Source organism: Podarcis pityusensis (assembly GCF_964106645.2).
Source record: "Podarcis pityusensis genome assembly, chromosome: 1".
Lineage (NCBI taxonomy): Eukaryota > Metazoa > Chordata > Lepidosauria > Squamata > Lacertidae > Podarcis > Podarcis pityusensis.
Window position 1 is genome coordinate 73033153 of NC_138028.1, and position 15427 is coordinate 73048579.

At 42.5% G+C, this 15427-nt stretch overlaps 1 protein-coding gene across 1 annotated transcript; it reads left to right on the plus strand.

Annotated features, from left to right (window-relative positions):
• Nucleotides 1-1041: 1041 nt before the first annotated feature.
• On the plus strand, nucleotides 1042-9862 carry MYOD1 (myogenic differentiation 1). The gene is made up of 3 exons (XM_080974832.1): nucleotides 1042-1899; nucleotides 4570-4648; nucleotides 5428-9862. The coding sequence occupies exons 1-3, from the start codon at nucleotides 1357-1359 to the stop codon at nucleotides 5685-5687; spliced, it is 882 nt and encodes a 293-aa protein (XP_080830958.1). The 5' UTR covers nucleotides 1042-1356; the 3' UTR covers nucleotides 5688-9862.
• Nucleotides 9863-15427: the final 5565 nt, after the last annotated feature.

Sequence of the window (15427 nt, forward strand, 5' to 3'; positions counted from 1 at the left end):
ATGTATTTCGCTTTGGCTGGGTCGTGCTCCTACGGGAGGAGAAGCACACTCATGCCCCTGAAATCGTTAGCGCACGTCGGTTCATGAACGGAATCGGGGACATTAACGGATAACTCTGAGATAAACGATTTTTTGTGAAGCAATACACACACGCGCGCGCACACAATATCATCAACACCTGATATTACAAATTCAGATCACCACCTCCCAACAAAGTAAAATAAAATAAAAAGCATAGGAACGTGAAACAAAACGAAATAGTTCCATAACACGATTACTTCGATGGGAAAGTCCAGCAGAAGCCCTTTCCAAACGGTGAAAAATTTTATTTAAGCATTTAGAGGAGAAAACCATTCTTCTAGAACATCTTCACAAACCAATCAACATAATTGCCGCGTTCTTTATTTTATGATCCCTGAAAAACCCCAGATTACGATCTCTCACACACAGTCTTGTAACAGTAAAGTCCCCCCCCCCTTTCGCTATATATTTGGATTGTACAGTATGTAACTTCTTGAACGGATGGTTAATATAGATCGTTGATTACTTGCGGAGAGAGAAAATAACAACCTCGAACAAAACCAAAACACAAACTATTAAACTGGCAAACATCCCCTCCTTATTACATATCTGCCTTTATGCGTTTCGCAAATGACCCAAGGAGCCCGTGCAGCACTTTTTAAACGAATTAAAACCATGGCGCGATCCTTTCTCAAAAATGCCATCTGCGCAAGTGGGAGCGGGAGATCTCACGCAGAAAATAAAGTTTTGCATTAAAGCGAAGCGCCTGTGATCCCCCCGCCCGCTCCCCCTCGAGGCTCTCTCTCGGACGGCTGCTGTTTGACATTTGCAGCCACTTTCCCCCAGCCTTTTGCCGGACAGGGACTTTCGCCGCCGTCCAATCCGGGCGCGGCTCCCCTTCCCCTCCCTCCCCTCCCGCCCCCTGCGAGACCCCGGCGACTGGCTCGGCGAGGCCGAGGGATAGGCCGGCAGGTGGAGCAGAGGTGGCCTCGGAGCAATGCCCACCCCCGCTTCTGGGATAAATAGAGCGGTTTGGATGGCATCCGCGACGGGCATTTCGCTTTCCCCATGGCAGGCTGAGCAGAGCAAGGGGGAAAGGGGGACCAAGAGTGAATGAAGCCCCCTTTCACAGGAAGCCAGCGCCTCCCTCTCCTGTCTGACCCGGGAAAAGAAGCGCACCGACGTTTGGCTCTGCTGGAGTCGTCGGGATTGAAGCCCGCTCGCCCCCTCGGGGTTCTTTAAAGCCAGGAGCTGAGCTCGGGGTGACTCTCTCTTTCTCTCGCTCTCCCTCCGTCCAGCCTCTGTGGAGTCATTCCTCCTCCGCTGCCTGCGCCCATGGATGTGCTAGGCCACATGGAGATCACCGACGGCTCGCTCTGCTCCTTCTCGGCCGCCGATGACTTCTACGACGACCCCTGCTTCAACACGTCGGACATGCACTTCTTCGAGGACCTGGACCCCCGGCTGGTGCACGTGGGGGGCCTGCTGAAGGCCGACGAGCACGGCCACCACCACGGCCACGAGGACGAGCACATCCGCGCGCCCAGCGGGCATCACCAGGCGGGCCGCTGCCTGCTGTGGGCGTGCAAGGCGTGCAAGAGGAAGACCACCAACGCCGACCGCCGCAAGGCGGCCACCATGCGCGAGAGGAGGCGGCTCAGCAAGGTCAACGAGGCCTTCGAGACGCTCAAGCGCTGCACGTCCACCAACCCCAACCAGCGCCTGCCCAAAGTGGAGATCCTGCGCAACGCCATCCGCTACATCGAGAGCCTCCAGGCGCTGCTGCGCGAGCAAGAGGACGCCTACTACCCGGTGCTGGAGCACTACAGCGGCGACTCGGACGCCTCCAGCCCCCGATCCAACTGCTCCGACGGCATGGTGAGTTTCAGGTTTCCGCGCAAACACAGGCCTTGTTCTTGACTTGGCTCCCATGCCTATAAGAAGCAGGCAGCCCACAGGGGCGATTTCTATCTTTATGATAGCAAAGCGGGTATCTCTTAAAAGCCTGTTGGTCATGTAAGTGTTAAAGGTGCAGGAGCTGTGCCCGAAATAGAACGGCAGTTCTAACACTTAGATTTCTTTCTGTGCCATGATCTAGGGAGGGAACGGAGCCCAAAGAAGCTTTCTCCTTTGTCTTCAGCCAAACTAAGACCAAGAATCTTCAGTGTCATAACAAAGCCCGGCGACATGCCAGGTCACTACACACCCTGAGCATGTAATGAGTTCTTTTCTGCCACCTCTGAGTAATCACAGTCCCTCATTGGAATATAGACCAGGAGAACTGGGGGCATCATTTCCTAGAAGGCTTAAGCTCCCCGCATCTCTTTTCAAATAAATGAAGACCTCACCTCTATGTGTACCGTCTTCTGGGAGGAAGCACCCTTGAGATCAGTGGCTTAAAACACTGAGCATCCACTAGAAGCAGAGAGAAAACTTGTTTTCTGTACTCTGATTCCCCTGGGAGAAAGGACCATCCTCTTTTAATCTTTGTGTCTTAAGAGTACAGGGATTTTGTTGTTGTTGTTTTTTTTTGGGGGGGGGGTTGTTACCCAGAAGCAGTCCTGTTTCTCCAGAGAACAGAACATCCTCTGGGTAACATCTTTGTCCAGATATTAGCCTTCTGCTGTGCCCTGGTCCCATTGGGAGGTTTCCTTGGCTGGCTGAGCCCTCCAAAAGGGGGCTCCTCTTTGGCACAGTGTAGGAGATTTCTTCTCTTTCTCTTGGGGATCGTGGTGACATGGCTCCTCCAGCATACTCTCAGGGAATCTGGGATACAAGGGGGAAACTTCTCTCTCTTCTGGTACTATTAGAGTAGATAGACCTGGGTGATCAGAGGAGGGAAAGCAATTTCTTTCTCAGGCCATAATGAACTAGTTAGGCTGCAAGCATAAACCCAAAGGAATTCTACGTAATTCAATTCTCAGCGAATAAGCACTGGATTGGGACACCTAAACCACCACTTTTATTCATTTAGTCATGAATTCTATGAACATAGGCTCCCACTGGGACATACAATTCAATGAATAAAATAATACAATAAAAAGCAATCGGCAACATAAAACACTGCAGCCCCCATGCAGTTTACTGATCAAACTGTAAACCAATGAACAATGAAATGAAATATTGCTCTGTCTTTTTGCTGCTACAGAATGACATGAGTACTTTTCTGAAGTTCATGTCCCCTTGTCCTCCCAGGGCATAGTGCTCTTGCAAGGAGTACTGTAATGACTTTATGCTTGGAGAAAGAAACAATAGCCTTCTTGCCTGGTTCTGCTGTGATTTCTTGACACTTGGGAAAGAGATACTTATTCACTTCTATGTAATAAAGTTGGGTTTTTGAGACAGTGGCTGGCAGCGTATATCAAGCTCTGATCTCATGCGACCCTGCAGGAAAGGGGCAGTTGAAAGCAGATGCTTCTATAACCATGGAGTACAACCATCTTTAGAGGGCAGCCACTAAAACGTTTTAGTACACAACCAGTGTTATTTACTATGCAAACCTATATATGAGTTCAGTGGAACTTGCACCTGCTAATCCAGGACTTATTTTATTTCTGAGCAGATATGTGCAAGACTGCAGTTTGTTTGGGGCTATAATGGGACGGATAGGACTGTGGCAAGATATTCAGCGACTGGCTATAGCTAGCGGTGATGTACAAAGCAGTGATGACCATATCTTGCATTGTGCTAATGGTGGCTAGTGGCCTCATGACAAACTGCGCCTGTGTTAGGTGGTGGAGGAGGAACGCACCAAAGAGAGGCAATGTTTATGTATGAGAGAGAGAGAGAGAGAGAGAGAGATATTGAGTGGTAACCAACAGCATGCATTAGGGACAGAGGCAGGGAGAGAGACAGAGGAGAGATTTTTCTTTCTTTCTCCCAGTCCAGTGCTTACTACTGGAATCAGGAGAGATTTAAGTGACGTGGAATTTGCTACTCAAAAATTGCCTGTCACCTTCTTGTTCCATGTTTGGACATGGCAGGTATAGATAACAGAACAATCCTCAGATGTATTGGTTCATATTGGTCCCAGCACATTCAAAGGGCTGTAATGTAAGGGGATGTAAAATAAGTGTAGTCACCCACCCACCTATAAGAAGTCATGATAGGAATTTATACAGCTGCTGAGTTTGTCTCTTGCCAAATGTAGCAAAGAGCAAATGCATGTTAGAAGTCAAGAAGAGAAAACCACAAATAAACAAAGAGGTTAAAGGCACATAAAATCCTTTAAGGCAGGCATGGCCAAACTTGGCCCTTCAGCTGTTTTGGGACTACAATTCCCATCATCTCTGACCACTGGTCCTGTAAGTTAGGGATGGTGGGAGCTGTAGTCCCAAAACAGCTGGAGGGCCGAGTTTAGTCCATGCCTGCATAAAGTGACTTTCCTCCTCTTTTCATTTAAAAGGCTGGATTGTTATACGTGTGTTTCCTGGAGCAAACGCATAAAGTGTGAATGACATGTGTGCACCCTTAAGAACTCCTATACACATTTGGACACCTGGTAGCCCTGATCGTATTTCTGACCTAATGTCTTGGTTTTGTTTCCAGCTGGATTACAGTGGACCCCCTTGCAGCTCCCGCAGAAGGAATAGCTATGACAGTAGCTACTATACAGAAACACTAAATGGTAAGTATCTGCCTCGTAAGAAATACATTATTCTATATTATGCTCTCCACAAATATTATTATTATTACTTTTACATTCTGATCATTATTACTATTATTATTTTGATGGATGCCTTTTAATGTAACTTGTACATTACATTTTTTTAATTATAGACCACAATCTTCTTTTTTAAAAAAATGGCAATTGGACCAAAACTTTAAAATTATTGGGTGCTTTTTTGCCTTCAAAGGCCATTGTACAACTTATATTAATCTTTATTTATTGTTGTGTTTGCTTATTACTTTTTCACCTCACCTTCCCGCCCAAAGGAAGTCCACAGTGCCATACATGCAATCCAACATAATAACAAAATAAAACACTAAAGCACTCGTATATAAAAACTGTAATAAAACAATGATGCAAGTCCCAGCATTCAGAGTTTTGAAAACAGCAGCCCCAATTGCCCTTCTCAGAAGGCTTGGGGAAAAAACAGTGGTTTTTAAGCTTTTGGCAAGAAGATGCTATCTACCGGTATGTGGAGGAAGTTTCCAGTGGGGGGGGTGTGCCACAGACAAGGTGGCAGCTGTGGGCAGGATGGCAAGTGAGCCCTCCCCCTTATTAATAAATAAACCTTTTATATAACTCATTTGGCTTTTAATTTCCATTGACACCTCTCAGAACTGTACGAGGCCTGTTGATTCACCTATGAATAGGTGTGTGTTGTTGTCAGTGGGGACCCTATGGCAAAACAGCTTCTCCTTGGTACTGCTTCTGAGACTTCCTGATCTCCTTGTCCTCAGATTCAAAGCAAGGGAAGAGTTCGGTCATTTCCAGCCTAGATTGCTTGTCGAGCATCGTGGAGAGGATTTCGACAGACAGCACTGCCTGTGCCAGCCTGTCCACAGTCGAAAGTGGAACCGAGGGGAGCCCCTGCTCACTCCAGGAAGGGGCTAGCCTGAGCGAGCCTGGAGCCCAAATCTCCTCTCCAGCTACCTGTACCCCTCTCCCTCAGGACAATGTCAGCAGCAGCAGCAGCAACCCCATCTACCAAGTGCTATAAAGCCATGGGGGACAGAAACTGCCAACAGGAGTGGATCTCAGCCGATACACTTAAGCCTGCCTTCCGAAGATCGAAAAAGACAGTACTTGTGGGTTTTTGGTTTTCCTTACCAGTTTTAATCTGTATCTAATGATTCCAAGCTTGCATTACTTCAAAATACACTTATTTATTGGTTATAAACAAAAGCTATTTGTATATAGAAGAACTTTAGAATTGCATACCATGAAATGGCTAATGTTGAATCTGTGCTTTTAAAAAGGGGTATCCTTAAGTTTGAGGGTCTTCTCAGATCCTGTGAGGAATAAACTCTTGAGGTGAACCTGCACAAAGGTTGCTTAACTACCATGGATTTCAGTCTGACTTGGCCTACAATCCTATGCCCACTGACGTGGGGTTAGGCCCATGTAAGTAACTCAGTGGGACTTACTTCTGAGGAGGCATGCATAGGATTACACTGTTAAGCAACCTAAGGCTGCACTCTTCTTATACACACTTGCCTGGGAGTAAGCCTCATTGGAATCAGTGGGACCTAATTCCGAGTAGACACATTATAGGATTGCAGCCTTCCTTTCTCCTCAGAAACATAGACATCCACGTATATTTTTTAAAAAAAGGTTGTGGACCATTTTTTAAAATACTTATTTTGTATACTTGTAAATAAGAGTTGCTTTGCAAAAAAAAGAGAAAAGATTCCAACAAAACAACCCAAAAAAATTTACGTATTTAATGTTGCTTGGTTTGTCGTGCCAAACTTTAACTTTATATATTTATACAATGTGGATGCTGAGAATGTTTTCAACAGTATTCTAAATAAAGAACCTTATTTATAAAACTGCTGGAGTTATTCTGCCTTTGGTTAGGGAATTTCCTTTTTTTATTTTTTAGATTTTCAGTTTTACAATTACATTATTTTCCGTTCTTATACAGTAGTTCTTTTAGACTTCCCAGCCAGCATTCCATAACATTTCTTTGTACCTCTTGCTTAGTTGCATATACATTAATTCCTTTACCTTATTTCCCACATTTTCATAACCTTAATATTGTCAACTGTTGGTCACAAGGTATCCTCTACCTGAAATTTATACAGTGGCACCTTGGTTTACAACCATAATCTGTTCTGGAGGCCTGGTTGTAAACCAAAACAGTTGTAACCCAAGGCGCGCTTTCGCCAATGGGGCCTCCCCCCAAAAATTGGTTGTAACATTAAAAAAATGGGTTGTAATTTTTTTAAAAAGGGACACGCGCTTCTGGGTTTGATGTGGTTGTAATCCAAAACGGTTGTAATCCAAAGCGGTTGCAAACCAAGAGCCCACTGTATTTGAGATCAATTTTTTCTAAATACTCCCCTAGATACTTCCACTCACTCCTCTGTTTGTCTCTTGATTTCTTATTTTAGATGTCGTACTTGCAAGCTCTGCATATTCAATTAATTTATTTAACAATTGTTCTTTTCCTGGAGTCTCTCTTTGTTTCCAGTATCTTGTGCATACTGTCCTCGCAGCTGTTGTGGGCTTTTTTGGTAACTCATTCCCAAGTATGCCTAGAAGGAATTCTTCCGGTTTCTTAGGGAATGCGAGTTAAACTTTTTTTCACCATTTTCCGAAATTCCTTTGTCCGGATGCATTTGCACCATAAATGAATGAATGCAACCTCTGCGTCTAGGCATTTCCAACAACGTTTTGAACCTCTTTTGTACAAATTGGGCCATTTAACTGGTGTCAAATACCATCTATACATGCAGAGAAGTTCATTGTTGAATTCCATAATTTTTCCTATGCAACAATTTCAATATTATGCCCAATATCAATGGCCAATTTTATCCTTGCCTCCTTTATGAGTTCATCTTTGGTCTCCCATTCTAACAATAATTTATGTATTTTTGAGATTAGTTTTTTGTTGGGCCCCAAATCACTTTTTTCAAATTCTGAAGCTTCTTGAATGGATCCTCTTTCTTTATCTTTTCGAAACATCTCCTTTGTTTGAAAATATTGAAACCAGTCAGGTATCCAGATAGATAATCTTTTGCCTATCTCTTAGTTTTATATTGCCCTCTTTGTATTCAAGGATGTCTTTATACTTTCCCCAAGTCCTAACCATATTTAACCTTTTTACTGCAACTGCTTCTACCAGTGAAATCCAACCGGGAGTCTTTCTTTCTAGGATATCTTTGTGTCTCACCCAGACCTTATATAAACTTCTTCTAATCACATGATCATAAAAACCCTTGTGAACCTTAGTTTTTTCATACTATAGGTACACGTGCCATCCATATATCAGATTGGTCCCTTCTAAAACCAATATATTCACATCCTTCAGTTCTATCCATTCTTTCATCCAGCTTAGACAGGTTGCTTCATAGTAAAGTTTCGGATCCGGGAAAGAAACCCACCCCCTTTGCTTTTCATCTATTAATATTTTATTTTTATCCTTGTTTTTTTCTTTTGCCATAGGAAGTTTAATATATCTTTTTTTCCATTTTGTAAAGCAGTTGGAGTTGGATATTACAGGTAATGATTGAAATAAAAATATCATTTGGGGCAGGACATTCATTTTAATTACAGATATCCTACCCAGAAAAGACAGGTTCAGGCACTCCCATTTTTGAAAGTCTTTTTTCATTTCAGTCCACACTCTGTTATAGTTGTCTTGAAATAAGTTCAGATTTTCAGATGCAATCCAGACTCCTAAATATTTAATTCTCTTTCCCACTTTGATTCCTAAGTCATTTCCTAATTCTTTCTTTGTTTGGTTATTTATATTCTGAGTTAGCATTTTCTTTCTGTCTTTATTAGTATAAAATCCCACCAGGTTGCTGAACGTTGTAATAACTTCCAAGGTTGTTGGTAGGCTTTCCAAAGAATTCTCTACTGTTATAACTACATCGTCTGCAAAGGATTTAAATGTATATATTCTCTGTCCTATCCATATGCCCTTTATTCTCTCTTCCTCCCTTATCTTTCTTGCAAGTACTTCCAATACCAGATTAAACAATAGCGGAGATAAGGGGCATCCTTGTCTAGTACCTTTTAAAACTTGAAATTCTGAGAATGTTTTCAACAGTATTCTAAATGAAGAACCTTATTCATAAAACTGCTGGAGTTATTCTGCCTTTGGTTAGGGAATTTCCCCGTTGCTTTCAGTACAGTGTTAGCAAATGCACTTCTCATTCAGTGAAGAATATTCACTCTCCCTATCTAAGAATAAGGTGAATTACAGTACAAACTTACACCTGTCTACTTTGAAGTAAATTCAGTTGACTTCAATGGGACTTACTCCAAGGCGTAGCAGATTGTAGATTGATTCCATCCTTCTTTGGTGGATGATATTGATGGCCATAGGCTAGGAAATCAAGGTTGTGAGTTCTCGCTGTGTGTGGCCACAGTCTATAGCACACCATCTTCAAGATAATTTAGTCAAAAGGTATGATGTCATAGAATTGTAGCATTGGGAGCACCTAGTCCAACCCTCTGGTATGTAGGAATCTCAACAAAAGCATCCATGACAGGTGGTCATTGATTAATAAATTCATTTAAGACTTTTGATAATTCTATTCTCTAATGACATTCTAGGTAACAACCAGGCTGCATTTCAATCCATACAATGTTTTGCTAATGGCTGTAGAGCAGGAGGGGCTAACCAGATGTTGCCTTCCAGATGTTGCTGGACTACAGCTCCCTCCATCCCTGGCCAATGGCATGTTTTTGCTAAATAAATGCATTTTTTTGTAAACACAGGTTAGTTAGAAAACTGCATCACAAAATTTGGATACGTGTGAATTTCAAAGGATGGTTATGTTTTCGGTTCTCATATTGCTTTGGAAAGTGCAAGTTTGATAAATTCTGATTTAAATGCAAACCGAATGGAATTTCTCGCCCATCCCTACTTCAAATTGCAGGGCCCCTTTCACTGATGTGCTGCTTTTGTGTGAGTTGGCATAGAAGTTAACACTGAGGACCTTTTGAAGCATATTGGGCTTCTTATTCACGAGCAGATCATATACAATAGAGATGGGGTTCTTTTAAAGTTCTTCAATACTATGAGAATCTTTCCTTTTTTCGTTTCGTTTTGGGTAATTATCAAACTCTGGAGACTTTTTCTATTGTTGCTTGTGTGTGTTCTGTGTAAATAACTATCTGTCTTTTTGTAAGTAAGATAAATGTTTGAGGGTCACCACATATTATTGTTGTTTTCTTGATTATTATTTTTTTAACCATAGCTACATGTTACTTTAATCACTTTAAACACTTTAAATGTATGAAGTATTTTAAACTCCTTCTTCAACTGAAAAAGGCTCCCAGAGTAGCTTACCATGATCAGGACTAAGATGGTCCCTGCCCTTAGGCTTACAATCTAAAAGGCACGGCACAAAAGGAAAATGAATTGGGAGGGAGGAGGAAAATAAGAAAACACAGGCACTAGTTCTTAGTTCAGAGTTCTTTCTTATCATTGTTAACAGGGAGGGTAAGCAACATCTCTGCAGATTCGTTTTCTCTAGCCAACGGATGGGGCCAGGTTGGTATCTTCCTTGCCATGACATTATAATATATTTGTACTTTCTTACGAGGAATTGGACAGAAATTGCAGCAAAATTTTGATTAACCACCTTTGGTCACTTTTTGAATTTTACACTAATGCTTACTGAAAGCAAGTAAAATTGCAGCACGTGAAGCTGAAGCCCTGAAACTCTCAGTCAGAATATTTGTGTTTGACAATGAACACCCTGTTCCACAAGTATTCCCGGATATTGAATTTCAATGATTTATTTTAGCAACCTAAGTTTCCACAGCCTGGTTCTAATGTTACAACAGAGACCACGCATGCATTTAACACATCCCAAAATAGGCCCATTAAAACACATACACAAGGGCTGCTTCATTTGTGACACACACACAGAGAGAGAGAGAGAGAGAGAGAGAGAGACAGAGAGAGACAGAGAGAGAGAGAGAGAGAGAGAGAGAGAGAGAGAGAGAGAGAGAAGTATGTACAGTGTCACATTACAATGCCAGGTAATTATTATAATTATTATAAGGGTAGTCAAATGGTCAGTCGAACCACCACATGGCTGTATCAGGCAGCTAGGTTCCAGCTCCATCTCATGCTCTTCCTTCCTCCCAGCTACCAACTGACATTGATGAGACATCAGAGTAAGGAATGATTCCAAGGTGCCTAGAACCAAACCCAACCAAGAATCCTCTCCTATTGTACTTTAAATGCCACCCACTGCTTTGGGAGCTGGTCACAGTGGAGGGAGGGAAAACAACTTCACTGTTTTCTCAGGTAATGTGAACACACCCCAAGTCTTCAGGAACCAACAGAAAACCCATCTAAACCATGAGAGTTGGTAACCTGTTGTTGTTATTATTAATTTTCACACTGAGCGTTGTTTTCAAGCAGCTGTGCCCTTTCCTAGTAGCTCCCAGTTTTACCCCTGCTGGCGCGTGGCGAAAAAGGAGAGAGCAGGCAGGTTGAGTTCAGTCCATGATATTTTAATAATCACCTAAATAAAGTGTTTTAAGCTTAGTACGGCAGATTAGTCAACTTGAGAGGCTGCGGCAACACTCGGAACCTTCCTGGTAACAGATTTAGCAGCGGGCTTTATCCTCACATTTTTTTCCAAAGGTCAAGAATGCTGTCATATTCTGTATGAGTATGATTGAAGCTCAAACCAGGGTAGTCATTTATGTAAGCTAAAGCAGATGATGTCGGTGTCACTGAAATGTAGTGTCAGTAGATAAGCAAACGATGAGCATAGTTAATGCGGAGTGCTATTTAGAGTGTACTGTATCAGAAAATCTGAAAGTCCCTAAAACTATAAGTACAGCAGGATCATCCCCTACCAATCCCACAAATAGTGATGACCATTTATTCATTTATTTTGGCAAGTGCTCCACAAATGAATTCCAGAGGCAGTGCAATAGACAGCTCACTTCACCCCCATGCCTTGGTGTGGTTTTTTGCTCCCAGTCTATGAACTAGGGAACATCAGGCTTGAGCAGAGGGAGAGCAGGGAATCTGAGCTACTCCACTGGCTTCGCTGAGACAGCAGCCCATTTGGCTCCTGTTTCCAGTTCACACTGCCATTATAAAAGTCCTAAAATAAAACTTTAAGAAGTGGAGTCTGTTTGCCTCTTTCTACTTCATCTCCTTTCATTTTAGGTGTTGTGTCTTTTAGATGCTAAGCTTGTGAACAGAGACTATGTTGCTTTTTATGGATTATGATCAAACCTTTTCAGCTGAAGAGCAGGGAAAAAGTATTTAAACGAATAAAAGGACAGCTAATATGCTGGAGAGGGGGGAAAGAGTATTGACCGGACTTGGTGACACAGCCAGACCTTTAAATCCCTAAACAACCTCAGCCCAGTATACCTGAAGGAGCGGCTCCACCCCCATGGTCCAGGCCAGACACTGAGGTCCAGCGCCGAGGGCCTTCTGGCAGTTCCCTCCCTGCAAGAAGTGAGGTTACAGGGAACTAGGCAGAGGGCCTTCTTGGTAGTGGAACGCCCTCCCATCAGATGTCAAGGAAATAAACATCTGACTTTTAGAAGACATCTGAAGGCAGCTCTGTTTAGGGAAGTTTTTAATGTTTGATGTTTTATCACTTTTTTATTATATTATTACTATCTGTTGGGAGCCACCCAGAGTGGCTGGGAAAGCCCAGCCAGATGGGAAAGGTATAAATAAAAAACTATTATTATTATTATTATTATTATTATTATTATTATTATTATTATAATACTCCCATCGGCTCTGTGCCATTTTTTGACACTCTTTGCTCCACAGGCTGGCCAACATTGTCTGAAGATTTCTAGTCCAGTGTTGCACATCCCATAAACACTTCCCAGCCTTATACAATGTTTACAAAAAGGTCAACACGATGCCCCTCTTTTTTATGGCACACAGAGATAGACTGAGCACAGGAAAATTTCATTAGACTCTGATGCCTGAAGCGGCCACTTTATCTTGCTTCATAGTACAGCTAGCCCTGTAATTTACATACAGCGGTGGGACAGAGACCTGTGGCCTTCCATTTGTTGTTGGGACTCCAACTCCCATCAGCCACAGCCAGCAAGGCCAATGGATAGGTATGATGGACGCTGTTGTCCAACAACATCTGGAGGACCAGAGATTCCCCATGGATGGAGTTGAAGAACCATATAGGTGTAAATGATCTCCCTGCCATAAAATCCTGTCACATTTTGTATGTCAGGATCAATTGTAGGAATATTGGTATGGGTGAGTGGCCTGGTGGAATGAAGGGAGTAAGAGAGTGGCAGGTCCTGAACTTGGTCAGCATTATGGGTTTAAGTTACAAAATTCAACGAGCTCATACAAGATGGACTCACAGAAGACAGACGTATTCAGACCTACAAATGAACATTTGCAGGGGCTGCCAACTTGGTGACTGCAATCACAAGGGCCTTCATTGGTGGCCCTGGGAACGAGCCCCAGACACTGAACTTTCATTTTTTGTTTTTTTTAAGTCAGTCTTTAGAGTGTTATAAAGCAAGATGTGCAAGTATTTCTGGCTGTTCCTGCCTAAAAACAGTGTTTTTAGCTTATTATTATTATTATTATTATTATTTGCATACCATACTTCCTCTGAAGATCACAACATAAAAATAAGTCCATGAGTGAAATAATATAAGTGACACCAGGTAATAGGAATCCCTGGATTCCTAAAGAGCTGCTGTTCGCCCCACTCATTTCAGGCACTTTCCCTGCTTCTGTTTTATATTCTAGTAGCATGTCCTTCCTTTTTTCATAGCATATGCGTCTTTCCTGTTGTGGGTTTGTCTGAGATCAGGTATTCTCTAGAAGTTATCTTCTGCAAGTACTACTGCACAATAAGTGCATATGGATGTTAAAGGATCTTCTCCCCAAATGGCAAATGCAAAATGTGGAAATTTTGCAATGAGTTTTAGGCATGATGCCTACTGCGCAGGCCCTAAAGCCCAGGCACTGGCTTCCCAAAATGTGTCCATGCACTGAAATAAATATGTGTGCAGTGAAAGCACATAATAAACTACACATAGGAGTCATGATAGCATGACACAGGAAATTTATAAATTAAAAAAAAATACTTAAAAACCTAGAAAAAGTTGCAAGAGCAGCACAGTCATGCTGGACATTTTAGCAATAAGAATTGCAAAAAACTGTACAACTCTGCCATCTGCAGGATAAAAGTGCAATGGGTCTAGTTTGGAATTACAGTTTATAGCACTGGTAGTCCAAAGTGTTTAAAAAATGGGAAATTGGGTTATTAGTAGAATCTAATGATGGGCATGAGGGACGTGGGTGGCGTTGTGGGTTAAACCACAGAGCCTAGGACTTGCCAATCAGAAGGTCAGCAGTTCGAATCCCCACAATGGGGTGAGCTCCCGTTGCTCGGTCCCTGCTCCTGCCAACCTAGCAGTTCGAAAGCACGTTAAAGTGCAAGTAGATAAATAAGTACTGCTCCGGCAGGAAGGTAAACGGCGTTTCCGTGCGCTGCTCTGGTTCGCCAGAAGCAGCTTAGTCATGCTGGCCACATGACCCGGAAGCTGTACGCCGGCTCCCTTGGCCAATAAAGCGAGATGAGCGCCGCAACCCCAGAGTCAGCCACGACTGGACCTTTAATGATGGGCATGAGGAAAGAATGATAGCGCTTGTTGGGTATTTCTCATTGCCTTTACTTGTCTTATGTTTTTACAGATACATTATGTGTCATACCTTTCATTGCAACCAAGAAAAGCACCTGTTGTTGTTTCGTTTCTTTTAAAAACAAACCTACCAGCATCTTCATGTAGTTTTATGTCTAAGGAGAGACAGACAGTAAAAATGCCAGATAGATGATGGTATTCCATCCCCAGACCAGAAGACAACTACAAATATTGCTGTTCTGGGCTCACCTTCTCACAGGGTGAATGGATATAGGCAAAACCAATGCCTCACATTTAAAGGTGAACCTACTTGTTTTGCACTTAATGATAATAATAATAATAATAATAATAATAATAATAATAATAATAGTAATGTCCCACCCATCTGACTGGGTTCCAAAGTGATATGCAAACCAATTTGGGGGAAAGGGCAATATACATTTTTTTAAAAAAGATAGATAAAAATAAACCACCCCCTGAAATTTGCACTTTTCCAAATTTTTGCAATGCAGTTCTCCAGCCAAGTATTTTGTACAAAAATACATAGACTGGGGCAAAATGTGCATTAAGAATGCACACATCCGTGAAAATAATGTGTGGCAATGCATTATATTGTGGGAAATTGTTTTGCCAAAAAAAGCGTATATTAGGAGCATTTTGGACTGAAAAGCTGATGAATTTTATGAGGACATTTAAAAAATGAAATAAAATCGCAAACTGAGGTGGAAATGTGGAAAACGGAACTTAAGACAGGAAGAATCAGAAACTGAGAGAAATTGAAACTGGCCAATTTCCCAGATGTCTGCTTGGTTCCTTCTCTATCCATTTTTAAGTGGACCTTTAAAACCATTTTATTTCAATCTGCTTTTAGCTAAAGAAGCTGCACTGGGCTTTAATAGTTGCTTTTTTCTGTTGTAAATCATGACCAGTTGTTTACCTCTTAAAGTCATGGGCCAGGAGTCAGTTTTGCCTGCTGAACAGCAGCCTGAAGGGGGAGAAGGCGGAGTAACTCCACCTGCACCTGATCAGCCTTCAAGGACTCAGATGATGACAGCCAGCTGGCTTCAGCCTTCTTAAGCAGAACTTCCAGCAACAGGCAAG